The sequence below is a fragment of the Mchenga conophoros genome, linkage group LG20, assembly GCF_057382185.1.
Source record: "Mchenga conophoros isolate Kocher_MC1m ecotype Shallow Benthic linkage group LG20, M_conophoros_male_GT1.1, whole genome shotgun sequence".
NCBI classification, from domain to species: domain Eukaryota; kingdom Metazoa; phylum Chordata; class Actinopteri; order Cichliformes; family Cichlidae; genus Mchenga; species Mchenga conophoros.
Window position 1 is genome coordinate 16,265,684 of NC_140545.1, and position 21,404 is coordinate 16,287,087.

General features: G+C 40.1%; 1 protein-coding gene across 1 annotated transcript; it reads right to left on the reverse strand.

Moving 5' to 3' along the window:
- Positions 1-952: 952 nt before the first annotated feature.
- Positions 953-10,912, reverse strand: LOC146550569 (uncharacterized). The gene is made up of 13 exons (XM_085259930.1): positions 10,643-10,912; positions 7,969-8,171; positions 6,459-6,619; positions 5,920-5,945; positions 5,344-5,376; positions 5,158-5,247; positions 4,675-4,746; positions 4,478-4,566; positions 4,263-4,365; positions 3,912-4,014; positions 3,780-3,832; positions 2,055-2,133; positions 953-1,100 (listed from the first exon to the last, which is right to left on the reverse strand). Exons 1-13 carry the CDS (start codon positions 10,910-10,912, stop codon positions 1,093-1,095), a joined length of 1,290 nt encoding a protein of 429 aa, XP_085116056.1. The 3' UTR covers positions 953-1,092.
- Between the last annotated feature and the right edge of the window lie 10,492 nt (positions 10,913-21,404).

A 21,404-nucleotide genomic window follows, 5' to 3' on the forward strand; every position in this document is an offset into this window, starting at 1 on the left:
GACCTGTCCAGGGTGTACCCCGCCTCTCGCCCTATGACAGCTGGGATAGGCTCCACCGCCCCCCGCGACCCTGAAAAGGATAAGCGGAAGTGAATGGATGGAAATTAAAAATGCATGCCATGGAAGATTTCGGGTCTTAGGGGGTTAAAATGACCAGATCCCTGGGGCCTCTTTTCCAGGCCACTAAATTAAACCCAGTCAATTACCAATTGCACAGAATAAAAAAGTCCAAATCTTTAATAGAAAAGACAGGCAGAACTCAAACAAACGATAATCCAAATGAGGAGCATATATACACACTGGAAAGTAAATAATTATAAGTTATTAAATCAGACTAATTAAATACAGTAAAACTAATAAGGGAAGACGAACACAACGGAAATAAAAATGACAACAGTGTAAACATACCAAAACTCAAAATAAAACAGGAAAGCTACTACAAACCGAGTGTGACACAATTACATTCATATTGAAGCATATGTGATAATTTTCTTTCTTTGTAGTATTTTTAAGATATGTGTTAGAACAGCCATTATGCTGTTTGGATTAGGAACCAAACATTTTTGCCAAATAGTTAACTTGACACAAACTTAGAACAACAGTGAACAATTTTCAAGATTCTGATTTACAGAACAAACAAAAGGTTTCATTATTTAAGAGACAAGATCAAGTTTTTCACACAGGAACGAAATGACAGAATCCAGTGCAGCAGGGCCAAAGGTGTGTGTCAGCAAACTGAAGGTTGAGGAATCAGTCAGTTCATGTTTAAGGTTGTGTTGGATTTTGCAAAGAGTCTGTCTGTTATTAGAAAGTAAGATTAACAATATTATACCAATAACCCAAATACGGGGAAATGACAAATAATACAAAAAAAGATACAACTTTCATATTATTTTACTAACTTACTTTGTCATATCAGCACTTGAATGGTCGATGCCTTTACAGACCATGTCTCTTGTGACATCGCAGGCCAATCTTCCGGCAAACCCGAGGGCTAGCTCCCCAGCCTCCTCTTCACTCAGAACACTAAACACTGTTACTTTAGTTTTGGCCTTCTTAGGCCTGTCAAGAATCATTGCGGGCAGTTTGGCTTTACGGCCCTAAAAAAGAAAAAGTGCAAACACCAAAAGAGCAGAGAGAGACACACACACACAAACAAAGTTAAATGCTTTTGTTTACATGGTGTAATTGTGTATATATTGCAGCAAATGCACAATTTCCAGCCACATTGTCACTTCATTGATACGAGTAACCCGGATTTATTTCAGGTGACATCAAAATCACAAAATGTATACCTACCCCAATCAAACCTCTGAAAACATGAACTGACATGTTCTCTGCGCTGATTCTGCGCTTGATCTCGTCTTCTGTTATTGTATAGGTTTTCTTTTTTGAGCTTGGTACAGATGAGCGACCATGCCCTCTGTAAACTGTACTAGTTCCTTCTGAATCAGTTTATCTGCATGGATCCTGTCAACATCATCATCAGCAGCATTATCTGTACTCAGACTTGTGCCGTATACTTCTGTTTCTTTTTCTTTGTCTTCAGTCTGTGTACCTTCATCTCTTTCAGTCTGTGTACCTTCATCTCTTTCAGTCTGTGTACCTTCATCTCTTTCAGTCTTTGTACCTTCATCTCTGACTGTCAGTCTTCCTATCTCACTGTTACTTGTCGATTTGCTGCAGATGTTCTCTCCCTTAGGAACTTTTCCTTTGTCATTCGCTGCCTGATGCTTTCCCTGATGACATTCTTCACTGGCTACTTCTGTTGCTCCTCCTGTATAGCCACCTACTATGCTGCACAACTCCTTTCCCTCTGCTGTGGTGCAATGTGCTGTTACATAAAGAAGAATGATATAAACAGCACTATATCAATTTAATTGTGAAGGGAAATCCCCACACTACGACACAGTTATGTCTAAAATAGTTTTGTGTAAAAACTGGATCTTGAAACGTCCACTTTAATTGCACAGTCCTGGTGTGCAAAGGCAAAATTACGAAAAAAATTTCACTTTAAACATTTTTGGACATTGTTTAGTTATATTGTGACTTACTCTCACAGAAGATACAGATGCCACAAACAGACTTTGAACAACGCATGTGCTTGTATGCACCACATTTCTGGCACTGCACCTGTGAATTTAAAAAAAAGAAGAAGAAATAAACAAACAAAAAACAAATGAACAAAGTCCATTATATAAACAATCTATATGGCTAAGGACATGTCATACAGGGAGTGCAGAATTATTAGGCAAATGAGTATTTTGTCCACATCATCCTCTTCATGCATGTTGTCTTACTCCAAGCTGTATAGGCTCGAAAGCCTACTACCAATTAAGCATATTAGGTGATGTGCAACTCTGTAATGAGAAGGGGTGTGGTCTAATGACATCAACACCCTATATCAGGTGTGCATAATTATTAGGCAACGTCCTTTCCTTTGGCAAAATGGGTCAAAAGAAGGACTTGACAGGCTCAGAAAAGTCAAAAATAGTGAGATATCTTGCAGAGGGATGCAGCAGTCTCAAAATTGCAAAGCTTCTGAAGCGTGATCATCGAACAATCAAGTGTTTCATTCAAAATAGTCAACAGGGTCGCAAGAAGCATGTGGAAAAACCAAGGCACAAAATAACTGCCCATGAACTGAGAAAAGTCAAGCGTGCAGCTGCCAAGATGCCACTTGCCACCAGTTTGGCCATATTTCAGAGCTGCAACATCACTGGAGTGCCCAAAAGCACAAGGTGTGCAATACTCAGAGACATGGCCAAGGTAAGAAAGGCTGAAAGACGACCACCACTGAACAAGACACACAAGCTGAAACGTCAAGACTGGGCCAAGAAATATCTCAAGACTGGTTTTTCTAAGGTTTTATGGACTGATGAAATGAGAGTGAGTCTTGATGGGCCAGATGGATGGGCCCGTGGCTGGATTGGTAAAGGGCAGAGAGCTCCAGTCCGACTCAGACGCCAGCAAGGTGGAGGTGGAGTACTGGTTTGGGCTGGTATCATCTTTTTGGGTTGAGGATGGAGTCAAGCTCAACTCCCAGTCCTACTGCCAGTTTCTGGAAGACACCTTCTTCAAGCAGTGGTACGAAGAAGTCTGCATCCTTCAAGAAAAACATGATTTTCATGCAGGACAATGCTCCATCACACGCGTCCAAGTACTCCACAGCGTGGGTGGCAAGAAATGGTATAAAAGAAGAAAAACTAATGACATGGCCTCCTTGTTCACCTGATCTGAACCCCATTGAGAACCTGTGGTCCATCATCAAATGTAAGATTTACAAGGAGGGAAAACAGTACACCTCTCTGAACAGTGTCTGGGAGGCTGTGGTTGCTGCTGCACGCAATGTTGATGGTGAACAGATCAAAACACTGACAGAATCCATGGATGGCAGGCTTTTGAGTGTCCTTGCAAAGAAAGGTGGCTATATTGGTCGCTGATTTGTTTTTGTTTTGTTTTTGAATGTCAGAAATGTATATTTGTGAATGTGGAGATGTTATATTGGTGTCACTGGTAAAAATAAATAATTGAAATGGGTATATATTTGTTTTTTGTTAAGTTGCCTAATAATTATGCACAGTAATAGTCACCTGCACACACAGATATCCCCCTAAAATAGCTAAAACTAAAAGCAAACTAAAAACTACTTCCAAAAACATTCAGCTTTGATATTAATGAGTTTTTTGGGTTCATTGAGAACATGGTTGTTGTTCAATAATAAAATTATTCCTCAGAAATACAACTTGCCTAATAATTCTGCACTCCCTGTAGTGTACCCGGTCTTTGGCTGCAATCACACACCAGCACTGACTGCACTTCCTAGTTCGATCTGCAAAAAATAATTTGTTTAAGTACAAGTTACATTTTCCAATGTTAGAGAAAAAGAAGGCGGCTAATTTTATCTTTACCTATTGAGGAAAATAAGTAGTGGCAAAGTCGGGACCTGAGCTTTGGGATTTCAGTGTTGTACTCCTCCACTTGTGTTTTACCGTCAATGAGAGATTGGGCAAACTAATAATTGACGAAGAAGAAAAAAAAAAGAACAAAAGAAAAATTAGATTAACAAAGAAATGGGTTTTTTTTTAACACCCCCCCCCCGAGAAAAAAAAACAGAGCAACCAAAGCAAAGCATTACTGCTGAAATGGTTCAATCTACAAATTTTTTTTAGATTTTACCATCCTGCCTCTAAGGCTTTAAAAACTGAATAGGCAAAAATGTAAACATTACTTATATAGGTTAAAGCTATAGTTTTCAGTACCATTATGACATGCACTCCACATGAGTTCCCATCCTGTTGATGTGGGTGGCTCACATGTGACAAAGTCCACTCTCCAGTGCAGCCTCTTGCTGAAGCAAATGAGCTGAGAGATCGCAGTTATTACAAATAAAAAGCATATAGAGAAATCAATAACCACGTTCGGTAATGATTTCAATTAAATTAAATATGTTATGTTAAATATGTTAATTAATTACCTCCAGTTTTTCAACACCGCACTTTTTCTGACCTCCGACTCTCCAAATGAATTCATATAGACTATGGTCCTCTTGGGTATGTCACAAAACTGTTTTGTAAAAAGATGGATATGGTAGTCTTGGGCCTTGAGCTTTCCTAATGAGGGACACTGAAAAGTATCATGCACTAGAGAGAGTGCAAAATCTGTGCAACTAACAAACAAGGTCCAGTGGCTGCCGTTTTCCAGACAGGCTCCAATCAATTTCTCATACATCTGAAAGATGTTTTTCTGGAAATAAAAAGAATGTGACAAGTATGTTTTTCTGTCAAGAATGACACTGCAAAACTGCGAAAGCTTGTCAGGTGAGACTTGTAATTAATTCTGCAGATACACAAACATACAGAAAGTGTCATTTTTTGTTTACATTAATTAAGTTCTATAGTGTGTACGAAACAAATCAAGACCACAGACTCAACACGCACCACTCAATTTTTGGTGTTCTTTATCAGTTGGCCAAGACAGAAATGTTTTAATCTGTGTGCATTGCTTTTGAGCAAGTCTTTACACAGAAAAGGTTTCAGAAACATATTTTTCAGGTTCTTCTGACAAGGTTTCAATTTTGGAAAATGCTGTTTGTTTATAGTGGCAACTTATAAACCCTTTGTGATAAGAACATAGTTACCACAGTCCAAGTCATACCTTCAAAAAGTATGCACTTTGTGCTCTTGTGGACCCATCCAAAATGTTTCCAGTGATTTGGCTTGGTATTGGATAAATGTGAGGGAAATTCTATAAAAATAACATAAATACACCTATATTTTCAAATACATTACAAAAAACATAAACATGCTATGTCATTATGATCAAACCAGCTTTTCAAAATACCTCACAGTGCAAATAGATTAGGCCATCTATTACCTTATAAAACAAATAAATAATTACATACAAATAAAAACAGAACTAAGGAATACGATTCATTAAGTAAATTGTACAATAAAGTGTATTTAAAGCAGAATTTAACATTAGTTTTATGACAACATAAAAGGATGTTTATGTCAAGAGGTACCTCATCTGAAATGTTTGTCTGGTCAAACAGGGATTTCAAACTTGAAATACCAATAGAGTTTGGTCCAGCTACTCCCACAAGGTAATCTGTGAGAAAGCATATGCTGTAGTCAACAGATATCATTTTCTTTTTGCATGCTGCAACCATCATCCATTTCAGTCTTCTAGGAGCTTTGTCTGGTTGTAGTTCTTTTTTCTCCTCCTCTCCCCTCATCTATTAATTAAATTGTTTTCTGACCTTCCTAACTGTTTCCGACCTGTCTTCCCAATGTGATTTTTAAGCAATATATGTATGGTCATTAGGGGGTGAAATTTTTATTGCAGTTGTACGTGTAACATTGCATGTGATAATAAAATGCTTGATTGGTTGATTATTCAACATGCGTTGATATTTACCTGACATTGTGAAGGAGTCACAGTTTCTGTAAGGATGTAAGAACATAACATGTGGATTTGTTACACTTCTTTTTCACAAGTTAATAACAATCAATAATTTTCATTCCATTATTAACAAGCTATCACACGATGTCCCAGGGACAACATTTACACGATGTCCCTGGGACAACATTTACACGATGTCCCAGGACAAATTTGTAAATTTCTGGATTACTGTTAATCTCCATAGAATCAAGAACTCATGTCCAGTTTCAAAGCTATGGACCAGTTAATTATGTTTCCAGGTGATAGTTTGATTCATAGATTCAGCACACAACCATTAGTCTAGGCCTTTTAGTTCAAATTCTCTTCACTTATGTTTCTAAAATGATCAGGGAAGCTACTGCAATTTTGCCTGACCCAACCCCCGGGCCACGAAACACCCAAAAAGTTGGGGAACGCTGGTCTAGAGAACACTGGTTAGCTAATGCTGTCGTCAAGTAGCCTATCACTAGCAAACAAACAGCAAGCCAAGTGAGGAACATATGTATAATGCTTACCGTTTATTAAAGAAAAGTATCCTAAATTTACTTCAAATTCGGCGGACAGGCGGCGGTTTCTCGCTTCTTCACTTGTATTTCGAAATACTCGAAGGTGGGTATTTCGAAGTCGCAAAGGAATGACGTCACAAGAAGGTGATTGGTCACTTGCAATGTTGAACCTGGAACAACATTAATTATGATGATGTGGGAACAAGGCCAACACGAGGATATCAGATCGTCCGTTTGAGGGTACAGTTGTCCATTGTGTGTGTGTGTAGGTGGTTGTGTGTGTGTGTGTATGTTCAGTCCATGAGTTTAACGTGGGTCAGATGTCAGGAGGCAGAGTTCAGGAGTCTGACAGCTGTGGGGAAGAAGCTGTTCCGGTACCTGGTGGTCTTAGTCCGGAGGCTCCTGTAGCGCCTCCCAGAGTGCAGGAGGGTGAAGAGTCCATGTGATGGGTGACTGGGGTCTTTGATGATTTTCCCAGCCCTTTTCAGACACCGCTTCCTGTAGATGTCTTTTATGGCAGGAAGTGGTGCTCTGGCGATGCGCTGGGCAGTTTTCACGACCCTCTGCAACGCCTTCCGGTCCGAGGCAGAGCAGTTCCTGTACCAGACTGTTATACAGTTGGTCAGGATGCTCTCGATGGTGCAGCGATAGAAGTTCACCAGGATGTCTGAGGACAGGTGGTTCTTCTTCAGAGTCCTCAAGAAGAAGAGGCGCTGGTGAGCCTTCTTGACCAGCTTGGAGCAGTTGGTCGTCCAGATGAGATCCTCGGAGATGTGGACTCCCAGGAACTTGAAGCTGCTCACACGGTCCACAGCCGTCCCCTTAATGTGGATGGGTGGATGTGGAACAGGGAGAGATGGTCCGATTGTCCAATATGGGGGAGGGGTGTGGCTTTGTAGGCTCCAGCCAGGTTGGAATACACATGGTCTAAAGTCTTGTCTCCTCTGGTGTGGCAGGAGACATGTTGGTGAAATCTGGGGAGGACTGTCTTTAAGTTGGTGTGGTTGAAGTTGCCAGCAACAATAAAAGCAGCCTCGGGGTGTTTATTCTGGTGTTTGTTAATGGCTGCAGAAAGTTCTTTCATGGCCAACCTAGCATTAGCGTCGGGGGGGATATACACGGCAGTGAGTATGATCGAAGTGAGTTCTCTGGGGAGATAATAAGGTCTGCATTTGACCATTAAAAACTCCGCATTAGGTGAGCAGTGACTCTCAGTAGTAGTGGAGTTCATGCACCAAGCATTGTTAATATAAATGCACAAACCTCCACCTCTGGTCTTGCCGGAGTCATCTGCTAGCCTGTCGGCTCGGTGTGTGTGGCGTCCTGCTAATTCGATAACATTGTCCGGGCAACTGTTGTTCAACCATGTTTCGGTGAAAAACATGACATTTGAGTCCATAATCTGTCTGTTGTTAGTGATGGAGAGCCGTATTTCATCCATTTTGTTTGCCAGAGAACGGACATTGGCGAGGAAAATACTGGGTAAAAGCAGCCGGTGTGGTGTTAGCTTTAGCTTAGCCCGTAGCCCTCCGCGCCTACCTCGCCTTTGTTTACGATCTCGGCGCCGTCTGCGTGCACTTCCGCCCGGCCGGGAGAGTGGGCAGCCTCCGGTGTCCTGGAGATCTCTGGGATGAGTCGGAGATCGGCGATAAAACTGTTGGAGTTATGAGTCCAGATGTCCAGAAGCTCTTGTCTGCTGTAGGTCAGCATCGCACAGCAATTCTGGACGAATAATCCGGTTAATTACACAAGATTAACTGATTCATCATCTTGCATTCCTTTACCTTTGAAGCTTTACTGTAACCCAGACAGTCTCTGTCAGTCGAGACACTGGAACAGATATGGTGGCGAGATCAGTTGGATTTTGATCTGTGCCACTGGTGAGGAGCAGTCATCTGTTGGATTCAGTGAACGTGATTGTGCACATATCAATAAAAATGTTTAGTATCATTGTGGATGTATCCAAGAACTATGTTACTGTTGCAAAAAACCCCAAAACAAAACAAAACAAAAAAAACTTCATAGCATCAGGTTTAAGGGCAAGCTCCTCGAGGATAAGTTCTGCCATTTCGACAGCCAGCGCTGCCCCACAGAGTTCAATGTGAAGGATAAAGAAAAAGTTTAGGAGCTAGCTTTGCTCTTCTGAGTACAAAACCATCTTGACGCTGTCATCTGTAGTGATGACTTTCAGATAAGCTACTGCTCCTATGGCCCAATTTGAGGCGTTAGAAAATACACAGAGCTCAGTACAAGTAGATCTAACTCTTCACTAGCTGTCAGTTCCAAGTCCTGAATGCCGTTAAGGAAGGATGACTGCCAAGCTCTGAAGCTCTCAGGCTTCATTGAATTTGTAGTTAGTTCAAAACTGTAGTTACTAATTTCCTGCATGCTTACATGGAGATGGAGTCTGAGAATGTTGCTATATATCCTATATCCTTTGGGCAGTATCTGAATACATCATGGACTCTGTTGTGAAGAACCCTTAAAAGTATGGTGAGCATGTGATGTGGTGTACTGAAGAAAGAATGGGTGTTGTCCTGTAGCTGGTTGATACTCAATTAGCAGTGAGTACCCTGGTTTTGAAAGGTGATGCATGATATTCTGTATTAGATTCTGGAAGTTCGGTTGACAGTGATGGCTTCCTAACACAGATGGGACTTTGGGTGCCTGGAGAATCTATGATGGATTTAAAACTGACATGCACGTGATTTTCAAGGTATGCTTCAGTTTGCTGTTTAATGATCGATGATGAGATGCTGCTCCTGATGCTCCGTGTATCGTCACATTTCATAGCTGCTGCTGCCTCCAAAACCTATGCCTCTGCAGCAGAAGCTGCATCTGCTTTTTCATGTTCCAGTGCTTCCAGATCTGCCTCAAGTCTGGTCTTTTCCAATTTCAACTTGGCCTTTTGTTTTTTTAGTTCAAGCTAGTGGTGGGTGCATTGATCCGAATATAGACTGTATCGATACCAAGTCGGCATCAGTATTGGATCGATACTAGCCTGGTGAGATCGATTCTTTACTTTGTTTGCAATGCTGTACTTTTGGCAAAGATGAAACAGCCAGGTCGCCGGACACGCCGCTCCTGTGTCAACGCAGAGCAGGCTCACTTTGTTCCCCCTCCCCTCTCTTCTGTTTAGGTGTTGTGCTGTCTCGTGACGTGACTTAGATGCTTTGGGGATTGTTAAGTTGTTTACATATTAATTATATTTTCACTAGTTGTATCATAGTTTCTCAGCAGTCCTTGTTGTAATTTGTTTACTGGTTTGCGTGGACTTTTTATTTTAGAAAATTCTTTAAAAAAAAACCAAACTTGATAACTAAAACATCACGGCAGACCCGATGGCATTTTCATGCTTTGCAGCATCATTTATTCTTACAATAGTCACATGGCTGCTGTAACTGTACATTTAACGGCTGCAGCTTGTTGTGTTGGGCTCTTGAATCAAACTCCCCGCTCAAGCAATAACGTGGAGCAACAACCATCTTTTACTTTCGCTTACTGTCGTGCTGATTACATGCCACCATTCCCTGACTAAAGGGTAAGTACTGCCGCCTAGTGGCGCATGATGTACATCAATATAGATTACACCACATCCCCCTTACTGAAGTTCTTTTGCTCTTCAAACAAAACATAACTGCATAATATATTTTTTTTTCAATACAGACATACCCCAGCATTTCAGGAAACATGAACTCGGTATTTTCATAAACACTTTCTTTTCTCTTGTAACAGATGTCTAACCATTTTCCCTTTTAAACATGCTACTCTCAAAACCACAACTTAGCATTTGAAATACAACTTTTCCCTTTCCAAACAATTAGCTTCACAGATCAAGTCTTTTCGGTTTAATCACTTCCCTACCAGACCGGGTTCTAACCACACCTGGTGTATGGGGTGCGCTTGGCTCAGAAACAGTCTCTGTAGGAGTGGACTGGATCTGTTTTGCTTCGGTTTGAGTCTCTGTTTGCAGGATCAGCACAAGATGACTGCGGTTCCTTCTGATTGTCCCTTGGGGTTCACTGATGATGTACGATCGTGGAGTTGGGTGGACTGATGTCACTGTGCCCTGTGCTTTTGCATCCGTGATCCAGACTGGTTACCCTGGCAACAATTTATCCAGTTCTCTTGTTCTGTCTTTTCTTAAAACATTCAGTTTGTCTCAGCCTTTTCTCTCTCTCTGAACGACAAACCTGCTGAAAATCAGGCAGACGGGGCTGTAAGGTTTCGGGAAGCATTGGCAAGGTAGTACGAAGCCTGCGCCCCATGAGAAGTTGAGCCGGGCTGTAGCCATTTGCCAGTGCTGTTGTTCTGTATGCTAGCAATGCCTTGTATGGATCGCTAGCTTTTTTGAGGAGATTCTTGATGGTCTGGACGCCCCTCTCCGCCTCGCCGGTACTCTGCGGGTACCTGGGACTACTGGTGACATGCTCAAAACAGTAGTCCTTTGCAAAGTCTCTCATTTCTTGACATGCAAATTGTGGGCCATTATCGGTAATCAATGCTTCAGGTATTCCATGGCGTGCAAATATTGACTTTAAATGCACAATCACATTGGCTGAACGAGTTGGGCTGAGTTGAGCAATCTCGACATATCTCGAGAAATAATCTACTACCAACAGATAATTTTTGTCTTTTAGTGTGAACAAATCAGCTCCTAAATTCTGCCATGGCCTCTCAGGTAAACGTGTGGGGATAAGAGGTTCCCTCACATTAACCCTCTACTGTATGCACAGCCTGCACTTAAGGACACGTTCACTGATCTGATTACTCAAGCCTGGCCACCACACTGCTTGTCGCGCACGTTCTCTACACTTAACGGGTGACTGTGGCTCAGAAGGTTGGGAATCGCATCTGTAACCGGAAGGTCGCCGGTTCGATCCCTGGGCTCTCTGTCCTGGTCGTTGTGTCCTTGGGCAAGACACTTCACCTACCGCCTACTGGTGTTGGCCAGAGGGGCCGATGGCGCGATATGGCAGCCTCGCTTCTGTCAGTCTGCCCCTCACAAAAGCCCATGTTAGCATCGAGCTTGGAGAAATACTGCGCACCTGTGAGCATGCCTAGCGTTTGGTCTACAGAGGGAAGGATATATCTTTCACGACACACTGACCCATTTAATATTGTCATGTCCACACAGATGCGGACTTTCTTTTTGTCCTTTTTGGGGGCTACGACCATGCCACAACACTAGTCTGTGGGCTCTTCCACACGACTGAGTAAAACCAAAGTTACTTTCCCTAGTAACTAGTTACTTTGAAAGTAACGAGTAACTTGAAGTAACTGAGTTACTTTTGATGGAAGTAACTAGTAATGTAACTTAGTTAATAATTTAAAGTAACTTACCCAACACTGCCCACCACATACCCCCATCATCCGGCCGTACTCCGCTGAGCAAGCGAGGGAATCGGCCCGGATCATTGGTGCCCGATGCCCAATGCCCAGGCCCAGCGACGGGGAACTGTCCACTCTGGTGGTCACCCGCGCATCCAGCAGCACCTGTGACAAGGTGGTTGCGGGGGCCGCCCGTGCCTCCTTCCAGTGCACTGTTCACCCTTAAAATAATCATACGGTTGCTGTAACTGTACATTCAACGGCTGCAGCTCTCCCACTGCCAGCCGTACACATCACCACCAAAAACAACAACAACACAAGCAGAGCACAGGTTTTAAGCTGGCAAGGCGTGAGTGTAGATGGCTTGTAGACACCTGCAGCAGCATCGCAGACCACAATAATAAAGCATTTTCTATTTAATTATAAACGTTGCTAATTATGTCCTGGGTTTTTACTATTTAATAATAAAAAAAGGAAACATGACAAGAAACACTTACGTTAACGAAAATTAATTGAGATTTAGCAATTTAATGATGCATCCACCTTATTTATTGAAAAGTATCCGTATCGATGATACTGGCCCATATTTACTTGGTATTGGATCGATACCAAAATTTGCAGTATCGCACACCACTAGTTCAAGCTGCCTTTGTGCACATATAGTTCTGGTATGCGCAGCTCCAGCTCCGGCTTTAGCAGCATCGCTGGCTACTGAATGTTTTAAGGAAGAGGTGTGCTTAAAGCTGGAGACTGTTGATACTTTGTCATTCTTGTCTGCAGTCTTGACATGCATAACTGCGCTGAAGAATCCCTCTGATGATATGGATTTTCACTGTACTGTTCTAGCTATATGTTAAACTCTCTGAGTGTGAACATTGATTAGCTTGCCAAACTCCCTTTCAAGAGCCAGGAAAGTGAGTGTGCTTGCTCCTTGGATGACTTGATACACAGCAATCACAGTGAAGTGACATCAATGAACTGGAGTAAAACTAGAAAGACACATAAAACAACTTAATAGACTATCATATAATCTGGCACTAACACAGTAGAGTACAAAACAAGTGTCTTATAGATATACAATCTAATATTAATACAACAGACAACAAGCTAGCAAGAGGTAAGCATACACTTGTATCATTAGCTTACAGGCTACGACGTACAAAACTACTACATTTGTAAAGAGGGGGAAAAATGTCACAAAACACACTATTTTTAATTTCTAGATAAACATAGAATTAATAGAACTTACAGCCATTACTTTCTGCAGGACTCATCTGTAGGATTGTTTTGGATTTTACATAAATTGCCTCAAAAGTGCAGGCATGCTTTTCTCACTGTTCTCTACACTTCCTGTTTCCAATAAATTCAAATTTCAAAATACTTCAAGATGTAAGCCTGTTTTTCTGAGCTTATTAAGAGCTGATTGTTTAGACATACTTACAGGACGTTGAGTACAAGCATTTTTTATTTTAGAAAGTGATGCACACAGAATCATCAATTTAAAATAAGCTAAACCTTAAACATCTGATGGGGGAAATTTTAGAAAAACAACACCTTTTGATAATTGATGCAATTTGCCAATGTAGTGAAACCTTTTCAGTGTTGTATTGCTATTCTTAGAAAATGAATGGTTCTAAAACATCCTCCAGCACTTGTCATTGACAATTAATGGTAAATGTTTCAATGAAAACTATCAAAGTAATACATTAATTGTAGAGAGGTGAAGATGTCCAGAAGAGTACAGCCAGCCGCTGTCAACATGATCATAATACAGAATAAATGAGAGGCATTAGAACATGGTATGTTTCAAGCTGGTCCAGTTTAAATTTGTCTTGTTAAAATTTCTTTGAGAAGATTTCTCCAATCCAGCAATAATGATTTTTTTCCACATGGGGTTCTGCTGAATTCTTGTGATGGTTCTTACTTGGAAGAGGTAGGACTAAACTGATTTTTGGCTCAAAAGAAGCAAACAATCATCATTTATTAGTGGGTATACTGCATATTTTATATGTATAAAGACATACTTCAAAGTAAATCAAAGTATAAATATAAATTAAACACATTTTTAGAATCTATTCAACATCAAGAAATTCTTTTTCTCTTTCAAGAATAGCCTGAATTCACATGAATCCATAAAATCCCTATACTGCCTTTACATAGTGGTGCTTTTATTGGGTTTGAGTTGCCAACATGTCAAATGAGAGAAGGCAACCAGCTGCTCCTTCATTGTCTTGGTTACCAGGGTGATACCAAGGTTGCCCAAGATAGTGGGGATGACAACATCGTTATTAAGACCTTGTACTCAAATGGTCTTACAGAAAATAATGCACTTACTCCTGGCAAAGCTTTGTGTTAGTGTAGATATATGTGTCGTAAATTTGTAGGAGAATGGTGTTGTTCTCAGGTCATTTGCTTATGTGGATTTTTATTTTTTCCAGGTCAGACGTTGTTACTTAAATTTCAACTGTTATTGCTTCAAATTCTTTTTTCAGTAACAAATGTGATTTTGTTTTGTAGTACTGTGTTTTCCATCGAAACACTACCGCACTTTAATTTGCCTCATTCTAACAGAACTTGAACAAGTTTTATTTCCAATAAGCAACTCTAGTGTCTTCAGTAAATCCTCTTTTATCTTCATGCTGAAACTACATGGTCCTCTACTTTTAACAGTGATGGGTATGATTCCCTCCCAGCTCAGCCTAATAAACCTCATACTTTGTGGAATAAATAACCTAGCTATAGTAGAACTTAACCTCTACTATAGCTTTTCCTTCTAATAATATAGCACTCAAATTTTTGCATTGCTTTGTTACACTAGGACTATCTGATTGATACCTTTATTTTTCGTTTAGTGAAAATGTTTCTCAGCTTATTAATACACAAGAAAAGGATGTTAGGGAATATGCTGCGCAAACATCAAGAAGTTGCAATGTAATTGCTAATTTCTCCCTCATAAATGAAGTCATCATGAAATAATTTTATTGGTATATGTGCTCATATTTCTGTCATTCTGCTGATCTACTGGTGTGCTAGCTATGTTTAAATATTGTAAATATTCAAGAACTGTATGTATACATTTTTCCCCCTGTTTTTCTGCAACATGGTGTGACTGTTTTCAATCTGGAAAAGCCTAAATGTCACAAAAACAATAACTATATGACCTGTTCATCCCTATTGCAAACAAGAAGCATTTCAGAGACAATCCCTGATGTAACCTACTGTCCTACCCTAACTCTAAACTGATCTGTCACTCGTATCACACACCTCACCAAAGTCTTGCTGTCCTCATACATGTTCTGAATTCTCAGATAATTCTCTGGCACTCTTGATGTCCTCATTCAGTACTACTGTTTCTCTTTTGGCACCGAAAAGATCTTGAAAAGTTCTTTGAACAAATGAATGCAAATAAAGCTCTTGGACCTTCTCAATACTCTCAAAGTAAACGCTACATCTGTGGTGCTGTTTCTCAGCATGAAGCTACACTGCTGCTCACTGATTGTCATCTCTTTCCTTAACATAACGTTAACAACTCCTTCCCATAGCTTCATGGCATTGCTGTTTAACTTTATCCCTCTGTAGTTACTGCAGCCCTGCACATCACCCTTTTCCCATTCCTCAGACAGACATCCTCTCACTCTCTTTTAACCTGACTCAGTGGGCTACCGGTCCTACTCATGAAAAAAGACACATACTGGACTTGGTGCTAACCCAGGGTTTGGATGTGTGCGTCACAGAAACATCCAGCTTGTGCCTCCCTGATCATTTTCCTGCACTGTTCACTTTATCATTGCTGTTCACTTTAGCACATGCTGTGTGCTCCAGCATGCAAAAGATGGGCGTTTAATGCTTTAATAGTGCCTAAAATTTCAGTTGCATTTATGGATTCTGGAATAATGAATTTGAGCTGTGAAAGCGTCAAGGACCTTTCTGATACTTTTAATTTAACCTGCACTGATATCTAGGACTCAAGAATTGCTCCGCTCAGGGCTGTGCGCACTAAGCTATTATCAGAGCCATGGTTGAATGAACATACGTGCACCCTTAGATGCAATTACAGACGTGCTGTGAGGAGATGGAAAAAAGATAGGCTGTATTTCTTTACAGATTCTTAGGAACTCTCTTTCTGCTTACCAAGAGGCTGTAAACACGGCAAAGTCTCAAACCTAGTGTCCACAAATAGCCACAAGCCTCAGGTACTTTTTAATGTCTTGATGCATGGTCAATCATCCAGGTAAGTAAATCCCAAAAGGTTCATTCTGTTCATCTGGATGTACAGAAATGTTTCATCACTCATCCAAGTGACTTCTTCAGTCTCAGCTGACTGCCGGTTTTCCCAGTTATGCCACTCAACTTTGGACTATCATATTTCTTCTTCGTCTTCATCCATTTCACTGGTGGTTGGCAACCCACTTAACTGGAATTGCAAGAAGTTGTACTGCTCTTTAGTGGAAGAGAATGTAATTGTCTTGTCAATATACACCGCTCGCTTAGAGCACCAATAAGGTGAAATTGGATCTTCCATGCCACATCTGATCATTTCTCATAGCACACTTATGTGCTGTGGCACTGTGGTTGGGAAATACTTCCTTTCAACAAATGTATGGATTGCCAGATGAAAACTGAACTGTGCCATGAACACTGGCTAAGTAATGATCTGTGATTAAGTGTTGAGGTGATTCATTTTACAAAATTTACAGTGTGATACTTCTAGTCCTTTGACTAAACCTGAACTCGAAAGTGGTAATGGGGGCAAAAAACTGCCATTGACCAGCTAACTTTTATGCTTTTAATTTTGCCTTAGTGGGGAAACCTCCATGAGACTTCTGGTGTTTATTGGGATTATAATTATACCTAACAAAATGCCTGATAATGAGTTGTTTTCTCCAGTCTGAATGTTGAAAATATTATCATTAAAGCAGAAAATTCGATATAAAAGGGCAACTGAACCAAACCATAATCCTACCTCTAACCCTCATGTAATCATACACCAGCAAGTGTACAGTCCTGAGCCTTACAGTATTTAAACTGATTGATCCTTTTTGTATTTAAATACTTGGTTGCTCACAGGAAGAAAAAGCGCTTCAAATAATGAAAAGCTTTATATAATCTAAACCTGGAATGAGATAAGACTAATGCAGATCCAAATGCATGATGCAGTAGCCAATTAAAAACAATTAGCAAACCTCTAAAAGGGTGTTTCAATGATATCATTTTACTTTCATTAGCTCAAAAGGTCTTTGCATTTCAAAAATATTGTGCTACTCGTCCTAATAAGAGTCAATACAATTTGAATATTTTTTCCTCACATTTGATTTTGAACATGTGTTCAAACATATTCAGATTCTAAACAAAAACTGGCTAGTATGAACAGGAACAGCCTGTGCAGGGCTAATATGCATTTACATTTACTGTGGTAAAGAAATCCAGATGCCACGTCTGTCATCTTCTGCTTTTTATCACTGTACACAAAAATTAAATGTTTTGCATTCTTGCAGCATTACACATTATAACACATTACACAGGTGTTATAAATGTTCCATACAAAGCTAAGTGTGACTGTAGTAGTCAATCATACTGAAGAATACAGCTGGTAAACAAAGATGTCTTTGCATATTTTCAGTTTTTTCATTCCTCACTGGTTTCTATATTTCCACACAGATGTGCATAAAACAGTTTCCTCTATTTTCTAGTTATTTTTGAAATTTTTAAGGTATTAAGATTTTGATTTATTGTTATGCTGGGGTTTGCTATCTGTCAAGCCAACTCTGATTTAGTGCTTTTGCTGGTGGCATTTGCCTGGTTACTGGTGGCATGAGCGGCCACTTACCAATACTGGCTGTTCTAATTGTTTGCCAACAGACCCCCATTGAAGGGTGAAAGCTTACCCTGCTTAGTTGCAGCTTTCTGGCATATATTGTTTTCCCACACACACCATCATTCCTCCTTCAAAGAAAAAGTACTCTGTTATTAAATAATTTTTTGTATTTTATTGGAATGTATTTATCACTTTATTGTAATTATTGTTTATTAGTTAAAAAAAAAAAAGCTATTACAGTGAAAATTTGCTTTTTAAACTACTAATGGATAGATGATCTCATCCACAATTTCGTCGTACATGTACAATGACAATGAAGAGCTATTCTATTCTATTCTAGTTCCATTTGCTCGCATACTAAATTTTGATAATATCCACAAAGCTGAGGGTATTTAATCGTAAACCACAGTAAAAGACAGATTGAATATATCAATCCAATTCCCTCCAAGCTCAACACCACTTTATTTAACTCTAATGTTTCATATGTTTTACTATTATATATTGTTTATGATTGTAGTATGGCAGCAGAGGAACATGTAGGAGTGATTGCTGTACTGCTGATGTAGCTTACAGATAAGCAAAGAACACACGTGTGAAGATATACTATAGCATCTTCAGAACGCTGATAAACTGTCAGCTGTAGTACAGCAGCTGCCAGAGTTACATCACTGCCTTTGATACTGAGCTAGATAGCATCGCAAAGATCAACCAATCAGGACGAAGCCCCAACAACAACATTATATGCATGTTTGCTTTGCTTTGGTTCATACGGTAGTGACAGCCAACATGAGGCTACAGTAGCTACAATACCCCACCTCCTCACCCAAAGGCATAATTTAGCATGGACTTCTACTGCGTGACAGAAAACCTATTTTTCCTACTTTGAAGTTTTCCCTGTCTTTGAAGTTTACACTTTCAGTTTGAGTCTTTACTTGCTGAGTGCATGTAAAGTACTCTGCTGTGCTATTCCCTAAAGCATGTGTGTGCTGTCTTTGTTCTCTGGCAGATCTTCTAAGGATGACAAAAGCTCATTGTCTCTTTTGCAGCTCTTGAACCTGTGTGATGTTGAGCAAGCTCTGTATATTAGTCACACCACACATTACTGAGAGATCTCAAATACACACTAAGAAGAGGTGTTATTACTGCACCTTTGTATTGTGATATTTTCATCATTTCATATTAGCTTTTTCATTTTGTTCTTGATACATAGCAGTAAATCAGTCCACCAGCACTCACTTTAGTCAAGCCGTGTTGAGAAATCAACCTTTAATTAAAACGCTTGTGCTATAATAAACACCTAGTTTTAAATGGCACACAGTATACAAGACATGCTAACTAGATATGTCGGATGGTGTCAGCTGATCCTTTAGTTGATGTGGGCTCAGCTAATCTGCTAGGTTTGCAGCTAAAATTAACTTTGTGGCCTGCCTGCCATAATAACACAGTGCTTGACTAACTGTTTTTGTATTATTTGAAAGTATAGCAGTTGCAGCAACTTCAGATATGCAATGGGTAAATCAAATGCAAAGGAAGTGTTTTCACTAATCTTGAAATGGTCTGCAAAAAAACCCAACAACAAATACAGATCTATTCATAAAATATGCATAAAATAAATAATATATAGTGAAGAGGATCTTTAGTTTGCTACAGTAGCATTTATTAAAATGTGTGTTAAATATGCTGGTTAAATTGTGATAGGTACTGCACTGTAAAAACTGTGATTGGGATTAAACATCAAATATCTGATCGGTTTATCAAGATATCGCATGTTTGCAAAAGTGCTTCGACGTTTTCGGAGCATCTGCTACCCACCAGCTCGATAGCAAGCCGGGAGCTCGAGGGTCACTGAAGCCGCTGAGAACGGCACATCATTTTCAGATCACCGCCGAGTTTCGCTACTCAGTTTAAACGTAATGTATAAGTCACTTAGACAACCTAAAAATAAAAATGTTATTGTTGGGCTTTTTTCAGTGTTTTATTTGTTCGTGAGTAAATCGGTTTGGCTGAGATTAAAGTTATTAGATTAGATAAAATAAAACTTTATTAATCCTCCGGGATTTTCACACAGCTGAATAAACGTCAAACAGAAAACTGATTAAACAAAAGTGTGAGACGGTCGAAAATTTACGCCAGTGTCCTGTTATATTTTAGATAGCAAGGAGCAGACGGCTGAGTTTATTAAACTCCACCGAGACAGCGGTGACGCTAATCAGAAGGCTAGACCGTCCAATTTCCCCAGCCGTTTACTTCCAGCCTACCCAACCTTCTGGGGACCCGGCCCACGTAGACCGCGAAGGCCGGGTCCTCAGGAGGATGCAGCCCATGAATTTGGACACGACCAGAGTGGCGGAGTTTGAAATATTACTCTTTCTGGGTCACAAAATAAACTTTTAAGATATTTTCATGCGAGAATGGTGCTGTGTAAACTTCAAATACCTGCTCGGTTTATCAAGACATCTCTGTCATGTAACGGTGTGTGGCAGGCAGGAAAATAGGACCCAAACGCAAACTCACGGGAAAACAGAACTGAACTCAAAATGCAGCTTTATTGCTGACAGGTGACAAACGATAACAGTGATACAAAAGCAATGCAAAACTAAACTGGGAAGCGCTAATTGTAACACATACCAGAAGACACGGGGAAAATCACACACAGCATGAGGGACGATGCAACGCTGACTCAGAGAAACACAGGGCTTAAATACACAGAGGGATAACGAGGGAATGAGACACAGAAGGAGAGCACAGCTGGGAGTAATCAGGCTGGACGAGACAAGCAAAGCAGGACACATTCACATAAGACATGGACCATCAAAGTAAAACAGGAAGTATCATACAGAGACGCAAACTTGACACAGTGGAGAAAGCAACTAAGAAACGCAGAGACAAACCATAAGGCAGAGGACTCTAAGAACCAAAATACGCGGAGGGAAATACTCAGCTTGGAACACAAGAAACTAGACTAGAGGGAGTAACAAAAGACCAACCATGAGAACATAATGCACAATGCAGAGGGACAGAAAACAAACTCAAACATGCAAAGACACACAATTACACAGAACAGAGGGGACACAGAGAGACATGAAGGGCAAGGGATCAAAACTAGAAGCCATAGAATAAATCACAGAAGTACCATATTACAAACATCACAAGGAACTAGAAACGCTGGGTCAGGGGAAACATGGAATAAACACAAAGAGAGACGAGGGCTCAAAAATACACAGAGGGGCACACAGGGGGTAAGAGTCACGAAGGGAAAACACTTAGGGAACAACACAACAGGACAACTCAGGAAACATGGCCTAAATAAGGAATGAAATACAAAAATACAAGAAACTAAGAATACTGGGCCCACATGGCCCAGGACCATGACAATCGCATATTTGCAAAAGTGCTCTAATAGGAGAGTGATAGTAATTATTACTCAGTAAAAACATGTATGAGTAGTTTTAATCAAATCTAAGCAAAGTTCAACAATTTTGAGATGTTCAGTTATTTAAATTTACACAGTTTTGTTTGGGGTAAATTCAGCAATGGTTTGTTGAGTAGATTTTTAAAAAAATCGTTTGAGTACCAAAAAAATTTAAGAAATCTAATAGATTTAACTGATGAAAGCATTTTCATTTTAATCATTGTACACTTCCGCCCATAATCCTTTGTGCCACGTGCAGGAAACACGCGCTTCATGCGTGGACATCTCCATTTCGTCAGAGGTAAGACTTCTTAATTTTTATTAATCCTTTATTTATCCAGGTAAAAAATCTCATTGAGATTAAAAATCTCATTTCCAAGAGAGACCTGGCATCATA